The sequence below is a fragment of the Petromyzon marinus genome, unplaced genomic scaffold, assembly GCF_048934315.1.
Source record: "Petromyzon marinus isolate PM22_M1 ecotype Great Lakes invasive population unplaced genomic scaffold, UKy_Petmar_22M1.pri1.0 PM_G_Scaffold_79, whole genome shotgun sequence".
Lineage (NCBI taxonomy): Eukaryota > Metazoa > Chordata > Hyperoartia > Petromyzontiformes > Petromyzontidae > Petromyzon > Petromyzon marinus.
The window spans coordinates 242,965-258,463 of record NW_027423034.1 but is presented as its reverse complement, the minus strand read 5'-3'; the positions used below and the strand labels follow the sequence as shown (position 1 = coordinate 258,463).

General features: G+C 50.3%; 1 protein-coding gene across 1 annotated transcript; it reads left to right on the top strand.

Annotated features, from left to right (window-relative positions):
* Nucleotides 1-5,786: 5,786 nt before the first annotated feature.
* On the top strand, nucleotides 5,787-8,491 carry LOC142921019 (uncharacterized). Its single transcript, XM_076062906.1, has 2 exons — nucleotides 5,787-5,851; nucleotides 7,002-8,491. The coding sequence occupies exon 2, from the start codon at nucleotides 7,012-7,014 to the stop codon at nucleotides 7,939-7,941; it is 930 nt and encodes a 309-aa protein (XP_075919021.1). The 5' UTR covers nucleotides 5,787-5,851; nucleotides 7,002-7,011; the 3' UTR covers nucleotides 7,942-8,491.
* The last annotated feature ends 7,008 nt before the right edge of the window (nucleotides 8,492-15,499 follow it).

The window sequence follows — 15,499 nt, the reverse complement described above, 5'->3', positions numbered from 1 at the left end:
GTCTGCCTCAGCTGCTCGTCGCTCAGGCCCGGGAAGGCGCAGCCGACGTCCTCCTGGATCCGTCCGATCGGGGCGGGGTGGTCCACGGGGTCCCGAGTCGTGGGCCCTGCGCTCGCCGGGCGGCCGACTGGGTCCGCGCCTCCACCTGTGGGGGTCTCTGTGGCGCATACCGCACTCTCTCTCGCCGGGGGGGGGTTAGGTTCAGCGGGTTCCCGGGGGTCCGTTGCCTGTCGGCAACGTCCCCCCGTGAAGCACGGGCAGGCCTCCTCCGCCCTCGTCTCGGCACACACCGCGGGTCGCCGTGATAATGCGTCCGCGTTTGCATGCGTCCGCCCCGCCCGGTATTCGATCTGCAGGTTGTACTCCTGCAGCTGCGCCAGCCATCGGGCCATCTGCCCCCGCGGTTCCTTGAAGGTGAGGAGGAACTGCAGAGCATAATGGTCCGTGCGCACTCGACATTTCCTGCCGTATAAATACGGCCGAAACTGTTTACACGCGAAGATCACAGCGTACAATTCCTGACGGGTCACACAGTAGTTCAGCTCGGCCCCGCTCAGGGTCCGGCTGGCGTACGCAATCACCCGTTCCACCCCTTCCTGCACCTGCGACAACACCGCACCCAGCCCGCTGCTGCAGGCGTCGGTGTCCAAAATAAAGTCGGTGGTAAAATCGGGGAAAGCCAGTGTGGGGGTGTGTGTGAGGTGGTCTTTGAGGGTGGTGAAGGCCGTCTGGCAGGCCTCCGTCCACTGATAGGGGTTCTTGGGGGAAGTGAGTTGGGTGAGGGGGCGTGCAATCTCGCTGAATCCCTTTACAAATCGACGGTAATAGGTGGCGAGCCCCAAGAATGACCTTATCTCCGACAGGTTTCTTGGCTGTGGCCAATCCACTACGGCGCGTACCTTGTCCGGATCGGTGCGCACCCCCGCCTCGCTGACGCGATGTCCGAGGTACCCCACCTCGCGCTGTGCGATGTAACACTTACGCGGCTTGAGCTTGAGATGAGCCGCTCGCAGTCGCTGGAACACCTCCCGTAACCTGGACCAGTGCTCAGACAGAGATCTACTGAACACGATCACATCATCCAGGTAAATCAGGCATTGCTCCCACTGCAAGCCCCGCATCACCAACTCCATCAGCCGCTGGAACGTCGCGGGCGCGTTGGTGAGCCCGAACGGGAGTACTCGAAACTCGAATAGCCCCATCGGGGTGGTGAATGCGGTTTTTGGCCGATCCTCCTCCGTCATCTCCACCTGCCAGTACCCGGACGCGAGATCGAGGGTGGAAAAATACCGCGCTCCGGCGAGGCTGTCAAAGGTGTCGTCGATGCGCGGTATGGGGAAGGCGTCGCCGAGGGTGACTGCGTTTAGTTTGCGGTAATCGACGCAAAACCGGGTTGACCCGTCCTTTTTTGTTACTAGCACCACCGGGGCAGACCAGGGGCTCGCCGAGGGCTGAATTATGTTATCGCGGAGCATGTCCCTGACCGCCTCTTTGATCTGGGCGCGTTCGGGTGCGCCCACGCGGTACGCGGGGAGTTTTATGGGTCGGGCGGCCCCGGTGTCGATTTGGTGCTTAACGAGATCTGTGCGACCCACGTCTGAATCGTGTTCGCTGAACACGTCGGCGTACTCCCGCAGTAACCCGCGTAGCTGATCGGCCTCTCCCTTGGGTAAATCTGCCCAAGGTACGTGTACCGCGTCAAGAAGGGGGACGACCTCGGCGTGGGGAGTCGGGCCGACTCGCCAGGCCAGGTCTTGTTGGTCCTCGGGGCGACCGGGGTCCTCCGCCCAGAGTGCGAATACCGAGTCGCTGGAGTGGCGCGCGTGTAGGGGGTGCACGGTGGCTACTGTGGTGCGCCGTCGTAGTATTGCTGGGGTGCCGTGGGGGTTAAACACACGCATGAACAATCGGCCCCCATCGGCGTTTACCAACGTGGCTGACCCCACAACCCCGTATCGTTTTGCCAACTCCGGGTGAGGAGTTAGCATTACCTCCCCCGATGGTCGGTGCGCGGGGTCGGTGGAGGGTGTCGCCACAGGTACCAGCATCTCGGCGAGCGGCCCGATGGTGACGGCCGTCGTCAGGGTAGCGGCCACAGGTGTGAAGCGGGGGCGATTCGGCTCCCGTCCCAGGAATGGAATCCGTTCCCCGCTGCCTTCCACAGTGGCGCACCGCTGCCGGGGCTGCACGTTGAGCCCCAGCTTTTCCAGGAGGTCGGTACCTGCGATACACTCGTGGCACAGCACACTCGAGACGTAGAACTCCTGAGTGCACACCTGGTTTCCGAGACGGACCTCGAGGGAGATCCTTCCCAGCAACCCCATCCCGGCTCCGCTCGCTGTGTGCAGCGCGCAATCCGGGGCCGGCAGGCGGCTCACGTCAACCCCGAGCACGCTGCAGTGCGCGGCGCTCACGAGTGAGGCCACGGCCCCCGTGTCCAGTAGGATCCGGGTGCGCTGCCCGTTCACCTGTCCTTCCACCAGTGACGTGGCCCCCGTGATTCCTGCCACCAGCTCCCGTAGCCAGTCGCCCGTCCTCACCGCGTCCTTGGGTGTTGTGGCCGTGACCTGTGTGGGTGTCACTTGCTTACCATTATTATTATCGTCGTTTTGTTTCGGGACCTCGGTGATTGCACCCCTAGGTGGTCCACTCTCTAGGGGGCGTTGGCGTTTAACCCTTCGGTATATCTAGCGCGGGCGATCTGTGGGCAGTCTCTCATGAGATGCCCCTGACGGCCGCACATATAACACGCCCGGGGGGGGGTGGCGGCTCCATAGTGGGCACCCTGCCCGCTCCCTCTCCCCCCCGTGCGCCGCTGCCCAGACTCTGCTTCTAGTCGGGCTACCCTCCCAGCTAGCCCTCCCAACTCGGTCTGAATCGTCTCTACCGTAGTCTGCAGCGTAGTCACATGTGCCCGTACTTGGGTTACGTTATTGTCCACTTGGGTTACTTTGTTGTCGATCCCCCCGATGCCCGCCTGTATCCCCGCTATCCATCCCGGGGTGGTCTCGCGGGATACCGGAGGCCCCCTTTCCCGACCCCCTACCATCCTGGCGAGCTCCTGTTCCTCCTCTTCCTCCTCGGTGGACAGACTTGCGATGGTGCGCTCCCGTCCCAGTCCTCGGAGCTGTGCGCGTTCGCTAGAAATTCTTTCACATTTGCGCGCGCGCTCGACAAGGGCATCAAAGGAGAGGCGCGTACAGTTCACGTCTGGCTGCCACCACGCCGTGCGCGTTAAGTATCGCTGGATTTTCTCTGCGGCCAGCTCCTCAATCGCTTCCGTGGTGTACCTCGGGCGTGCGATCTTTGTTAGCTCACGCACATCCTCGGCATAATCGCGCAGGTCCTCGCCGGGTTGGCGACGGCGTGCCTCTAAGGCTGCTTTTGCCTCCTCCTCATCGCGCGTACCGAAGCGCAGATCAAGTCGGCGCATCAGCTCCTCTAGCTGTGTCTGCGCGCTTGCGGGTAGGGCTTCCACAAAATCGGCTGCCCGCCCATCCAGATTCATATTAAGTTGACGTAGCGTCTGCGCTTCCGTCCACCCATTAATTTCCTTAGCCCCTAGGACGTTGCGGGCAAATGCTCTCCACGAAGGTGTACCCCGGCCAGTGAATATATGCCTTATTTTCGCGTGGGGTAACGCGGGGGTTCGTACCGCTTCTGACACCATAATGTTAGGGTCGCCGGCCCCCGGGACCTCCCCTGCCTGCGACCCTGTCCGCGAAGTCCCGACGCTCCCAGACTCTCCACTAGTGTGGGAGCTGCCGCCGCCGCACTCCTCCCCGGGCGGGGAAAGGTCGTCGCGCTCCTGTTCCCCCCCCTGTGCCGTCCCCCCCCGAGTCCGGGTCTCCTACCGGTGGGGCATCACCCTCGACCTCCCTGGGACCCGCTAGCGCTTCGCCGGCACCCAAACGCGACGCTCCCCGCCCGCGCAGTCCCACGCACCAATCACACGCGGGTAACCGGGGGGTTAAAGGTAGGAGGGTAAGCGACGTCGTTCGTGCTCACTCCGACGATTGGGGGGATTGGATTAAACGGGTTTAAAGGGCTATGCGATGGGCATGCGTGCGAGATGGGTATCCGCTCGCAACGTGGGAGTCCGCAGCCGACGGTTGGTAGCGCACACACTCCACGCGGCGCCGCTCCACACACGCGGCGACCGCCGCAAACAGCAAGCTCACCCACGCTTCCACTCTCTTTCCACACCCGCGCAAAAACCACACCAGTCTGTTATGTAACGACCACCGCGACAGTAAGCGCACCCACGCTTCCGCAAAAACCACACCAGTCCGTTATGTAACCGCCGACGATTTATTCCACCGCGCCGGCGAGCCCTTATTTAACCGAGTCAGTCGGGATCAGCGGGGCAGGACCAATCTATCTCTCGATAGTCGGCACTACACTCTACCTGTCCTCCCCTTTACCCTCTCCTGTTTTGCTCTTAAGCTAAGTCCCAACTCCCTCTCTCTCTCTTACTCACGGTTCGTCGTCACTGCCGTCTGGTCCTCGCGGCGCGTCGATACGTCCCACGGACGTTCGCGCGGCTGGACTTGGGAGTTGACGGACCTGGGGTCGACTCGAGTAGCCAGAGGCCCTTTTTCCTTCGCCCTGACCCGCTTTATTCTTTCTACATCAAAGGGGCTACCTGGTGCCGACTCGCGGGCCAATCAGCTCGCTGGGATCACCCGCCAATCGGTAGGCCCATCTGTATCCCAGCATCCCCCGGGCCGTTGCTTTCAGCGACGTCCGCATCTAAATTTACCTGCTCAGCGACCCTCCAGCCAGAGGGCGACCCTGCTTTCCCGCCGCTCGTGGCTCTGCCCTCCTACCTGCCTGCTGACCCGTGTGTGTTGTGTGTGCTGTCTACCTGCGGTGGCTCGGCAGCCCCGTCGTGACCATGTAATTACAACCAAAGTCACGGCGCCGCGGTGGGTGTTAGCGTCGGGGGAGACCGTCCAATTCCCTGGCTGCAGGAAACCGTGAAGATTATCCCTTACGAGGGCTTCTGGGGAGTGCGTGCGTGTGTGTTCCGGTGGGGGGGGGGGGGTGGGGAGGTGGTGGGGTGGAGCAATGTCGGCCTCGCCGCTCGGGGCGGCGAGATCGCAGGTGGGCCACCCGCCGATCGGCTCCGTGGCGGCGGCATCACAACCTCGCTAGTGACGTAATGTCACCAAGGTATTCATCCGTCCAACGTGCTCTTGAGCGTGACGTCACCTCCGCTTGGGTCGCTGCCGATGTCGTTCCAGTGGCAATCCTTATTTGGGCAAAACTACGCCCAGTGACTGGTGGCTCATTAACATAGTGTATCCGTTAAAGCCGTCGCGAGTTTATTGCGACGGGTTCAGCGCCCATGCCCCCATCCCTCGACATATGGGCCTGCCTCATTAACATAATTTATTCAGTTGGAGAGCCGCTCGTGGGGGAAGTGACGTCATACTACTTCCTGCTTCCGCCTGCGCTCTTGCACTGAAATCCGAGGTGAGAAATTCTCATCGTTGTGGTGGTGGTCGTTGTTGTGGTGGTGGTTGTTGTTGTTTACCAAGGTAGAGCCTCTCTCTCGTAGGGATGTCAGTTGAGTAGCAGCGAGCATGGGAATCGATGTCCAGGTTGGAACTTTACAACGCGGGGCCTAGCCAAGCGGGGCCTTGCCTCCTGCCCTCGCCTGATTGCATTCACTTTAATGATCTCTCTTAAGTTTAATTTGTCTTCACCCTGTTCGCCACTTTGTAACTTTGTTTTATTGTAAATATTCACGCAGTTTTTATTTTCGTTCTTTTGTTAGCAGGCCAAGTCCGCTTGAGCTGCTATACCGCTCTTGTTATCAGAAGCGACCTGCCCACAACAACACAAGGTGAGGCTTTGTCAACGTGTGTGAATGTTTTGACTTAAAACTTTGGTGACTGCAGGAATTAATATTCTTGGTTCTTTCGGTAAAGTCACGTAGATAGAAAATTAAATAAAAATAACAATAAAATGAACAAATAATTGTAAGTAAAGCAAAAAACTCACGTCGTTTTGATCGCAACACAAGTGCTCTTTATTTAATGTAATTGCATTATCTGTTATTGTTATTTTCTATCTACGTAACTTTACCGAAATCAACAAGAATACGTGTCTCAATGTCTTATCGGTCAAAGACACTAAACGGAGTGACGCGCAAACTCCAAATATACAGCAGGCGTCAGGGTCGGGATCGAACCCACGACTTCCTGTATACCAAGTGAGGTAGTTAACATCTCACCACGGAGAGAGGCACGCAAACTCCAGTTAGCCTCGGATATGTTCGTTGATCCTCAATTAATTACTTGGTGGAGTGAGGAAGCATTCATGCCAAGCAGATGAAGGTGGCCAGGCATGATTCTAGACACGCCACCGCCTGTTTACCCAGTGACAGTGTACAGTTTGTGTTTGCAGTAAAGTCTATTAACTCTGTTGAACACGGAGGTTATATCATAACATTTGTTTACTTTTGTTTTCCTCTGGAACTCTTTATAAGAATGGAAACAGGAGGTGAACACAGCACACACATTCAGCTGAAGTCGGAACTGTTCATCCCAGCATTTAAGGACATCTGAGCCTGGATTCACACCTCTAAGTTGCGATTGAACGTTAATTTATGCATTTCTGCATAACACAAATAGTATTGTTTTCAACACCCTTTGCTATGTCAGCTGAATTTGGCTCTCATAAATATTCCTTTTGTAGCCAGACAGCCGAAATTGTGTGCTTGGAGTTTTGGATGAACATTCATTTTGAAAATACGAGGGCTTCCAGGCATGTTTATGACCATTTACCCTCTCATTGTGTGCCACAACAGCCCGTGTGATGAATTTGGGAAACGTTTTTACTACATCATGAATATATGAATAAGTATAGACGTGTAAGTCACGTGTTACTGTGTATATATGCATTCCTCTGTGTCTCGATACTGACGTGTCGATGGTGTGGATATTATTTTTTTCTGTCTGCAGCTGACGCTTCCTCTGATGCTTCCTCCGCAGAATTGGTCTGATGGCGCAAATGCACTCAGCGCAGCTTGGTATGACAAGGCAACAATGCGACTGGTGTGCATACAGCACGGATCGTACTGAAGATTTAACACGGCACGAGAGAACTCACACAGGAGAGAAACCCTTCAAGTGCACTGTGTGTGGGAAGGGGTTTGCACAGTCATCTACTCTTGTAATACACCAGAGAACACACACGGGAGAGAAACCCTTCAAGTGCAGTGTGTGTGGAAAGGCGTTTGCATGTTCATCTAATGTTGTAGAACACCAGAGAACACACACGGGAGAGAAACCCTTCAAGTGCAGTGTTTGTGGGAAAGCATTTGCATGTTCATCTAATCTTGTAGAACACCAGAGAACACACACAGGAGAGAAACCCTTCAAGTGCAGTGTTTGTGGGAAAGCATTTTCACGGTCACCTGCTCTTGTAATACACCAGAGAACACACACGGGAGAGAAACCCTTCAGGTGCACTCTGTGCAGGAAGGCGTTTGCGCAGTCACAACATCTTCAAGTACACCAGAAAACACAAAAACATCAGAAGATCCACAAGGAGTGGAGTCTGAAATCAGCTTGTGAAAGTCAAAGTGCCACCATGAGCCCATCCCTCATGAAACACGAACCGGAAGAAAATAACAGCTTGGACACTTTTAAAGGTATCGAGGTGAAATATGAAGAGGTGATGGTGAAGAGGGAAGAAGTGATGGTGAAGAGTGAAGAAGTGATGGTGAAGAGGGAAGAAGTGAAGGTGAAATGTGAAGATGAATTTTCAACTCCAAAATGGGACCTTCACATTGATGGGTGCAACGTGAAGCAGGAAGAGAATTCTGACTGTGAGGCAGAGCGAGGCAACTCCCAGCAGTTTGTGGAAGTGGAGGTGTTGGTGGACTTCCTAGACAATACAAAGTCAAGTGGAGACCTGGTAGATTTGTAAGCCAGAGATGATGTCGCTGCAATAGATGCACCTTTGTAATAGGCCATTAATGACATGAATGTGAAGTTGAACACTCAGTTGCTAGGTTCAACCTGCAGAGTAAGAGCAGCCAGTCTTTGTGGACCTGTAGGTTGGGTCAATCTCTCACCAGGAGCGAGAGCCAATAAGCTCCCAAGCATTCACTATGTTATAATAATTGCTTTTACACGGTGCTTGCTTAATCGCCTCGGCAACTCGGAGTTTCGTGTCGTACCTCGTCTGAGACGCTCGAAGAGCATCCCTAAGTAGCAGCTGCCCCTGTGTGGCACAAGGTGGTGGCCCTGCACCGGCCTGCATGTGGACAAGAGCCTGTCAGTAGGGGGCGATGATTGATGCGTCATCTCGGTTGTGTAGTTTGTAGGCAATCTTGATTCGAAGCTTTTGTGACTGCAGGAATCCACACTCTCTAGTTATTTCGGTAAAGTCACCACGTGGGTAGAAACATAACAGACCACGGCGTTTAGATCACAACACAAGCAATCGTCATCAGGTGGGACAACCACAGCAAGAAGAAGACGCTGAAGTAGGTGCCTACTTCAGCAGTTTTGTCTTCTTGCTGCTGTGCTTGTCCCACCTGATGACGATTGCTTGTGTTGCGATCTAAACTCCGTGACCTATTATTTGTAGCTAATGTTGAGAATTTGCTACATTTTGACCCAGACGCCAGCATACAATGGCCTACTCGTTTTGATTGACACTACAATAGTTTGTTGTACATACACTGTTAAGCAGGCGGTGCATATTTTTAAAATAGCTGCTTGTTAATACGATGTAACCTGATGCAGTATATTTTACTGAAGTAATTAAAAAAAATATTTTTTTATTTAAAGCTTTGGTGACTGCAGTAATTCATATTCTTAGTTTTTTCGGTAAAGCCACGTTGAAGAGAAACAACAAAATAATATATATATAATTTTTATTGTTTTATATATATTTTATTTTTTTGTTGTTTCTCTTCAACGTGACTTTACCGAAAAAACTAAGAATATAATTAAATTTTGTTCATATGCCTGTCAATAATTACGAATGAATACTTGTCTGTGCGTATTTTAAATGTTATTCTTTTATAAGGTGATGTTGATATCGAAAACTGACACATAACTGGCATGCCATAAATAGGAAATTAACTCTGCTTATTTGAATCAATTTATTCATATATGTTGATAAACTGTTTCAAGCAGATTGTCTCTAACGGCGACTACAGGGACCACGTGATTGTTTAAAAATGTCTTTGATTATAACTATAATTGCCTACAATTCGTCATGTGTAGCTTATTTAGACTATAATTTATTCACTACCCAAAATGTATTTACTTGAAAACATAGAGCTGATATTTGTAAGCAATGTCTTTTTTATTTCTACGTTTGGAAAAAAGATATTTGCACAAATTGAACTTGTTCAGATACAAGGTGAATTCACAAGGCTTTGTAAAAAAATCCAATATTTCAGAATTTTGCCTTAACGGAGAATATTTTTTTAAATGTTGGTAAAAATAAAGATTCAGAAATATATATTGTGCCGTGTCTACAATTTTACTGTAAAGTGGAATTGGTGAAAAAAAAATTGATGGTTCAATGAGCCACTCTGTCTACGGGAAAGCTACCCATACGGATGCTTAGCTGAAACCGGATTCCCACCACCATCCATCCCAGAAGAATTCCCTCATCAAGACTCTGCACCATAGAGCCCAATGCATATCCGACCAGGAACACATAGCCAGTGAACTCAAGCACGTACACCAAGCTCTTAAGGCTAATGGTTACTCCGACTACAATCCGCAAAGCTATCACTCCAACCATGAAGAAGGACCCTCTTGAGGAGCCTTTCAAAACCATCACTTTGCCCTACATTGCGGGGATCGCAAAAAAGATCTCCAAAATCTTGAATGAACACAAGATCCAGGTCCGATTCAACACATTACATAAAATCCGTGATCTGGTTCCATCTGTAAAAGATGTGATTCCGGACATACAGTACCCTGGTGTCTACAAACTAAGTTGCCTCTGTGGTAGTAGTTACATTGGAGAAACCAAACGACATGTCTCGGACCTCATTCGTGAACACAAAGCAGACCTGAAACACGGTAGGACCAACACCTCGGCCGTGGCAGATCACTGTTATAATTCAGTAGGCTCACATGACATTGACTTCTCCAAGACGGAGGTTCTTTGCAATCCATCGGGCTACCATGAGAGATTCGTTCATGAGGCTATCCACATATACAAACAGAAACAATTTCAACCGAGAAGATGGATTCTGGCTTAGCAATCATTGGAAAGATGTGATAAACCATTTCAGGTCTTAATTGATTGTTCACGCTTACAGTGGCTTTCAGACAGCATACATTAATTTTTCGTCTCCCCCCTCCTCTTTTCCGAACATAGATGGACTCGTCCTTCTAAATAAACTGCCAAATCGCTCTCCGTGGTGCTAACGTTTTATAAATAAGTAAATACGAACCGCCACTTCTTTCAAATGTTTTTTGCCGTTGGTTTTCACACCTGATGATGACTGCTTGTGTTACAGTCGATACGTCGTGAGACTTTATTGTTTTATATATTTTTTGTTATTTTATTGTTTCCCTTCGACGTGACTTTACCGAAAGAACCAAGAATATAATTCATTGTTTGTTATGTTTGTGTTACATATTAAACAGAAAATGCTTATGTTTGCGGGACCTCTTTGGCCCAGAATTAAAATGGTGACAGAGAAAGCGACGTGGCGTGAACACCTACACACACTCAGTGTACACACACACACAGAGTGTACACACACAGAGAAAGGGACGTGGCGTGAACACCTACACACACTCAGTGTACACACACACAGAGTGTACACACACAGAGAAAGGGACGTGGCGTGAACACCTACACACACTCAGTGTACACACACACAGAGTGTACACACAGAGAAAGGGACGTGGCGTGAACACCTTCTGCCTATAAACAAACAGCAGCAGCAGCAGTGGCTGTGAAGGTGTTGATCTGACTGGTGTCAGAACATCACAACAACCACCACCAGGGTGATGGGGGTGGTGGAGGGTAATGGGGGGCGTGGTGGGGGGGTATAGGGTGATGGGGGGTGGTGAAGGGTGGTGGGGGTGGTGGGGGTAGTGGTGGAGGGTGGTGGGGGGGAGGTGGGGGGGGTGGTGAAGGGTGGTGGGGGTGGTGGGGGCAGTGGTGGGGGGTGGTGGGGGGTGGTGAAGGGTGGTGGGGTGGGTGGAGGACTCCCCGGGACTGCCAAGTGGTGGCCTGTGTCTGTATGTGTACACACACACAGTGTATACACACAGTGTACACACACACAGTGTACACACACAGTGTACACACACACATTGTGTACACACACACAGTGTACACACATACGCACACAGTGTACACACAGTGTACACACACGCACACAGTGTACACACACACACAGTGTACACACACAGTGTACACACACACAGTGTACACACACACATAGTGTACACACACACACAGTGTACACACACACAGTGTACACACACACAGTGTATACACAATAATGTCCACGTTGTTGTTGTAGCTGAGCCCACGCACCCAAGGGAGGGAGCAATGGGAAATGAATCTAAATCAACTTAAACTCCAATTCCGCTCTGTGACGTCACCTCTCAGCATTACTTCAACGGCATGTAACGCCAGGGGGAGGTGTACCTCGCTAGTGACGTCATGTCACCAAGGTATTCACTCCTCCCCCGCGCTCTTGAACATGACGTCACCTCCGGTTGGGTCACTGCCGATATCGTTCCAGTGCCAATCCTTATTTGGGCAAAGCTACGCCCAGTGACTGGTGGCTCATTAACATAATGTTTTCGTTAAAGCCGTCGCGAGTTTATTGCGACGGGTTCAGCACTCACGACATATGGGCGCAACATTAACATAATTTATTCACTCGATAATTTAGCTAGGGAGCCGCTCATTGTGGGAGGAGCGTGTCTCGTACCCCGAATGTGACGTCACGTCACCTGCTGCCGCGTGACGTCACGAGGTAAAAGGAAGCTATCGCTTCCTGCACTGAAATCCGAGGTGAGAAATTCTCATTGCGATTGTGGTTGTTGTGGTGGTGGTGGTTGTAGTGGTTGTTGTTGTTTACCAAGGTAGAGCCTCGCTCTCTCTCGTAGGGATGTCAGTTGAGTAGCAGCGAGCATGGGAATGGATGTCCAGGTTGGAACTTTACAGCGCGGGGCCTAGCCACGCGGGGCCTTGCCTCCTGCCCTCGCCTGATTGCGTTCACTTTAATTATCTCGCTTAAGTTTAATTTGCCTTCACCCGGCTCGCCACTTTGTGACTTTGTTTTATTGTAAATATTCACGCAGTTTTTATTTTTTTCACCAGGCCAAGCCCGCTTGAGCTGCTATACCGCTCTTGTTATCAGAAGCGACCTACCCACAACAACACAAGGTGAAGCTTTGTCAACGTGTGTGAATGTTTTGACTTAAAACTTTGGTGACTGCAGGAATTAATATTCTTGGTTCTTTCGGTAAAGTCACGTAGATAGAAAATAAAATAAAAATAACAGATTATAAATTAAATGAAAAATAAAAAATTGAAAATAAAGCAAAAAACCCACGACGTTTCGATCGCAACACAAGTGGTCTTTATCTTATTGAATTTAATCTGTTATTTTTATTTTCTATCTACATGACTTTACTGAAAGAACCAACAATACGTGCGTCAATGTATCTATCGGTCAAAGACGCTAAGCGCGTGCCGCTGTTGACTCTGAATGTGGGGAGGGGAACACCTTCACCACGGGGAGAGAGAGACAGAGACACGGATAGCCTCGGCTATGTTGATTGATCCTCGATTCATTACTTGGTGGAGTGAGGAAGAATTGATGCTGAGCAGATGAAGGTGGCCAGGCATGGTTATGGTCACACCACCACCTGTTTACTCATGGCAGTGTGTGACAGTGTCAAGTTTGTGTTTGAAGTAAAGTCTATTAACTCTGTTGCACACGGAGGTTGTATCAAAGCAATAGTTTATTTTTGTTTTCCTCTGGAACTCTTTATACGAATGGAAATAGGAGGTGAACACAGCACACACATTCAGCTGAAGTCAGAACTGTTCATCCCCAGCATTCAAGGACATAGCCTGGATTGACACTTCTAAGTTGTGATTGAACATTAATGCATTTCTGCATAACAGAAATAGTATTGTTTTCAACACCCTTTGCTATGTCAGCCGAATTTAGCTTTCGTAAATATTCCTTTTGTAGTCAGCCAAAATTGTGTGCTTAGAGTTTTCGGTTAACATTCATCTTAAAGATATGAAGGCTTCCAGGCAGATTAATAACATTTGCCCTCTCATTGTGTGCCATAACAGCCCGTGGAGAGAAACCCTTCAGGTGCACTCTGTGCGGGAAGGCGTTTGCACGTTCATCAAATCTGATGAATTTGGGAAACTTTTTCACTACATCATGAATATATTAATAAGTATAGACGTGTAAGTCACGTGTGCATTCCTCTGTGCCTGACGTGTAGATGGTGTGGATATTCTTTTTTTATGTCTGCAGCTGACGCTTTCTCTGCAGAATTGTTCTGATGGAGCAAAGGCACTCAGCGCAGCTCGGCACGACAAGTCAACCATGCGACCAGCGTGCATACAGCACGGACCGGACTGGAAATTTGACACGGCACCAGAGAACTCACACAGGAGAGAAACCCTTCAAATGTACTGTGTGTAACAAGGCATTTGCATGGCCATCAGTTTTTCAGAACCACCAGAGAACACACACGGGAGAGAAACCCTTCAAGTGCAGTGTGTGCGTGAAGGCGTTTGCACAGTCATCTGATCTTGTAAAACACCAGAGAACACACACGGGAGAGAAACCCTTCAAGTGCAGTGTGTGCGTGAAGGCGTTTGCACAGTCATGTAATCTTGTAACACACCAGAGAACACACACGGGAGAGAAACCCTTCAGGTGCACGATGTGCAGGATGGCATTTGCACAGTCATGTAATCTTGTAACACACCAGAGAACACACACGGGAGAGAAACCCTTCAAGTGCAGTGTGTGTGGGAAGACATTTTCAGATTTATTTACTCTTAAAAAACACCAGAGAACACACACAGGAGAGAAACCCTTCAAGTGCAGTGTGTGCGTAAAGGCATTTGCACAGTCATCTGATCTTGTAAAACACCAGAAAACACACACGGGAGAGAAACCCTTCAGGTGCACGATGTGCGGGATGGCGTTTACACAGTCATGTAATCTTGTAACACACCAGAGAACACACACGGGAGAGAAACCCTTCAAGTGCAGTGTGTGCGTGAAGGCATTTGCACACTCATCTGCTCTTGTAAAACACCAGAGAACACACACGGGAGAGAAACCCTTCAAGTGTACTCTGTGCGGGAAGCCGTTTGCAGATTCATCAAACCTTCAAGTACACCAGAGAACACAGAAGCATCAGAAGATCCACAAGGAGTGGAGTCTGAAATCAGCTCGTGAAAGTCAAAGTGCCGCAATGAGCCCATCCCTCATGAAACAAGAACCAGAAGAAAATCCCAGCTTGGACACTTTTAAAGGTATAAAGGTGAAATATGAAGAGGTGATGGTGAAATGTGAAGAAGTGATGAGCGAAGAAGTGAAGGTAAAATGTGAAGATGAAGATTCAACTCCAAAATGGGACCTTCACATCGTGAAGCAGGAGGAGAATTCTGACTGTGAGTCAGAGTGAGGCAACTCCCAGCAGTTTGTGGAAGTGGAGGTGTGGGTGGACTTGCTCCTAGACAATACAAAGTCAAGTGGAGACCCGGTAGATGTGTAAGCCAGAGACTATGTCGCTACAATAGATGCACCTTTGTCAAAGGCCTTTAATGACAAGAATGTGAAGTTGAACACTTTGTGGGCCCGTGGGTTGGGGAGATCTCTAACCAGGAGCAAGAGCCAATAAGCTCCCAAGCATTCACTATCTTATCATAATTGCTTTTACATGCTGCTTGCTTAATCGCCTCAGCAACTCGGAGTTTTGTGTCTCATCACAAACACTTGAAGAGCATCCCCAAGTAGCAGCTGCCCCTGTGTGGCACAAGGTGGTGGCCCTGCACTGGCCTGCATGTGGACAAGAGCCTGTCAGTAGGGGGCGATGATTGATGTGTCATCTCAGTTGTGTAGTTTGTAGGTAATGTTTAGAATTTGCTACATTTTCACTCAGACGCCAGCATGCAATGGCCTCGTTTGGAATGACACGATAGTATGTTTTACATACACTGTGAAGCAGAATGTGCAACTTTTTTTAAAAGCTTCTTGTTAATACGATGTAACGTGATGCAGTATATTTCACTGCAGTAATCCAATTTTGTTAATATGCCTGTCAAGAATTTAGAATGTATACTTGTCTGGTTTTGTGCATACTTGTAACATTTGATCTATAAGGGTCAAACATTGAATCAGTGATGTTAGAACAAAGTGTGTGTGTGTTTGAAAGTAACCTGTACAGAGAACTCAGGTGAGACCCGTTGTTCTTGTGATACAGGTCAAACGGTGTTTTTG

Bases quoted from the DNA above. Each gene is read 5' to 3' on its own strand.
- LOC142921019 (XM_076062906.1), top strand. From the start codon at position 7,012: ATGGCGCAAATGCACTCAGCGCAGCTTGGTATGACAAGGCAACAATGC.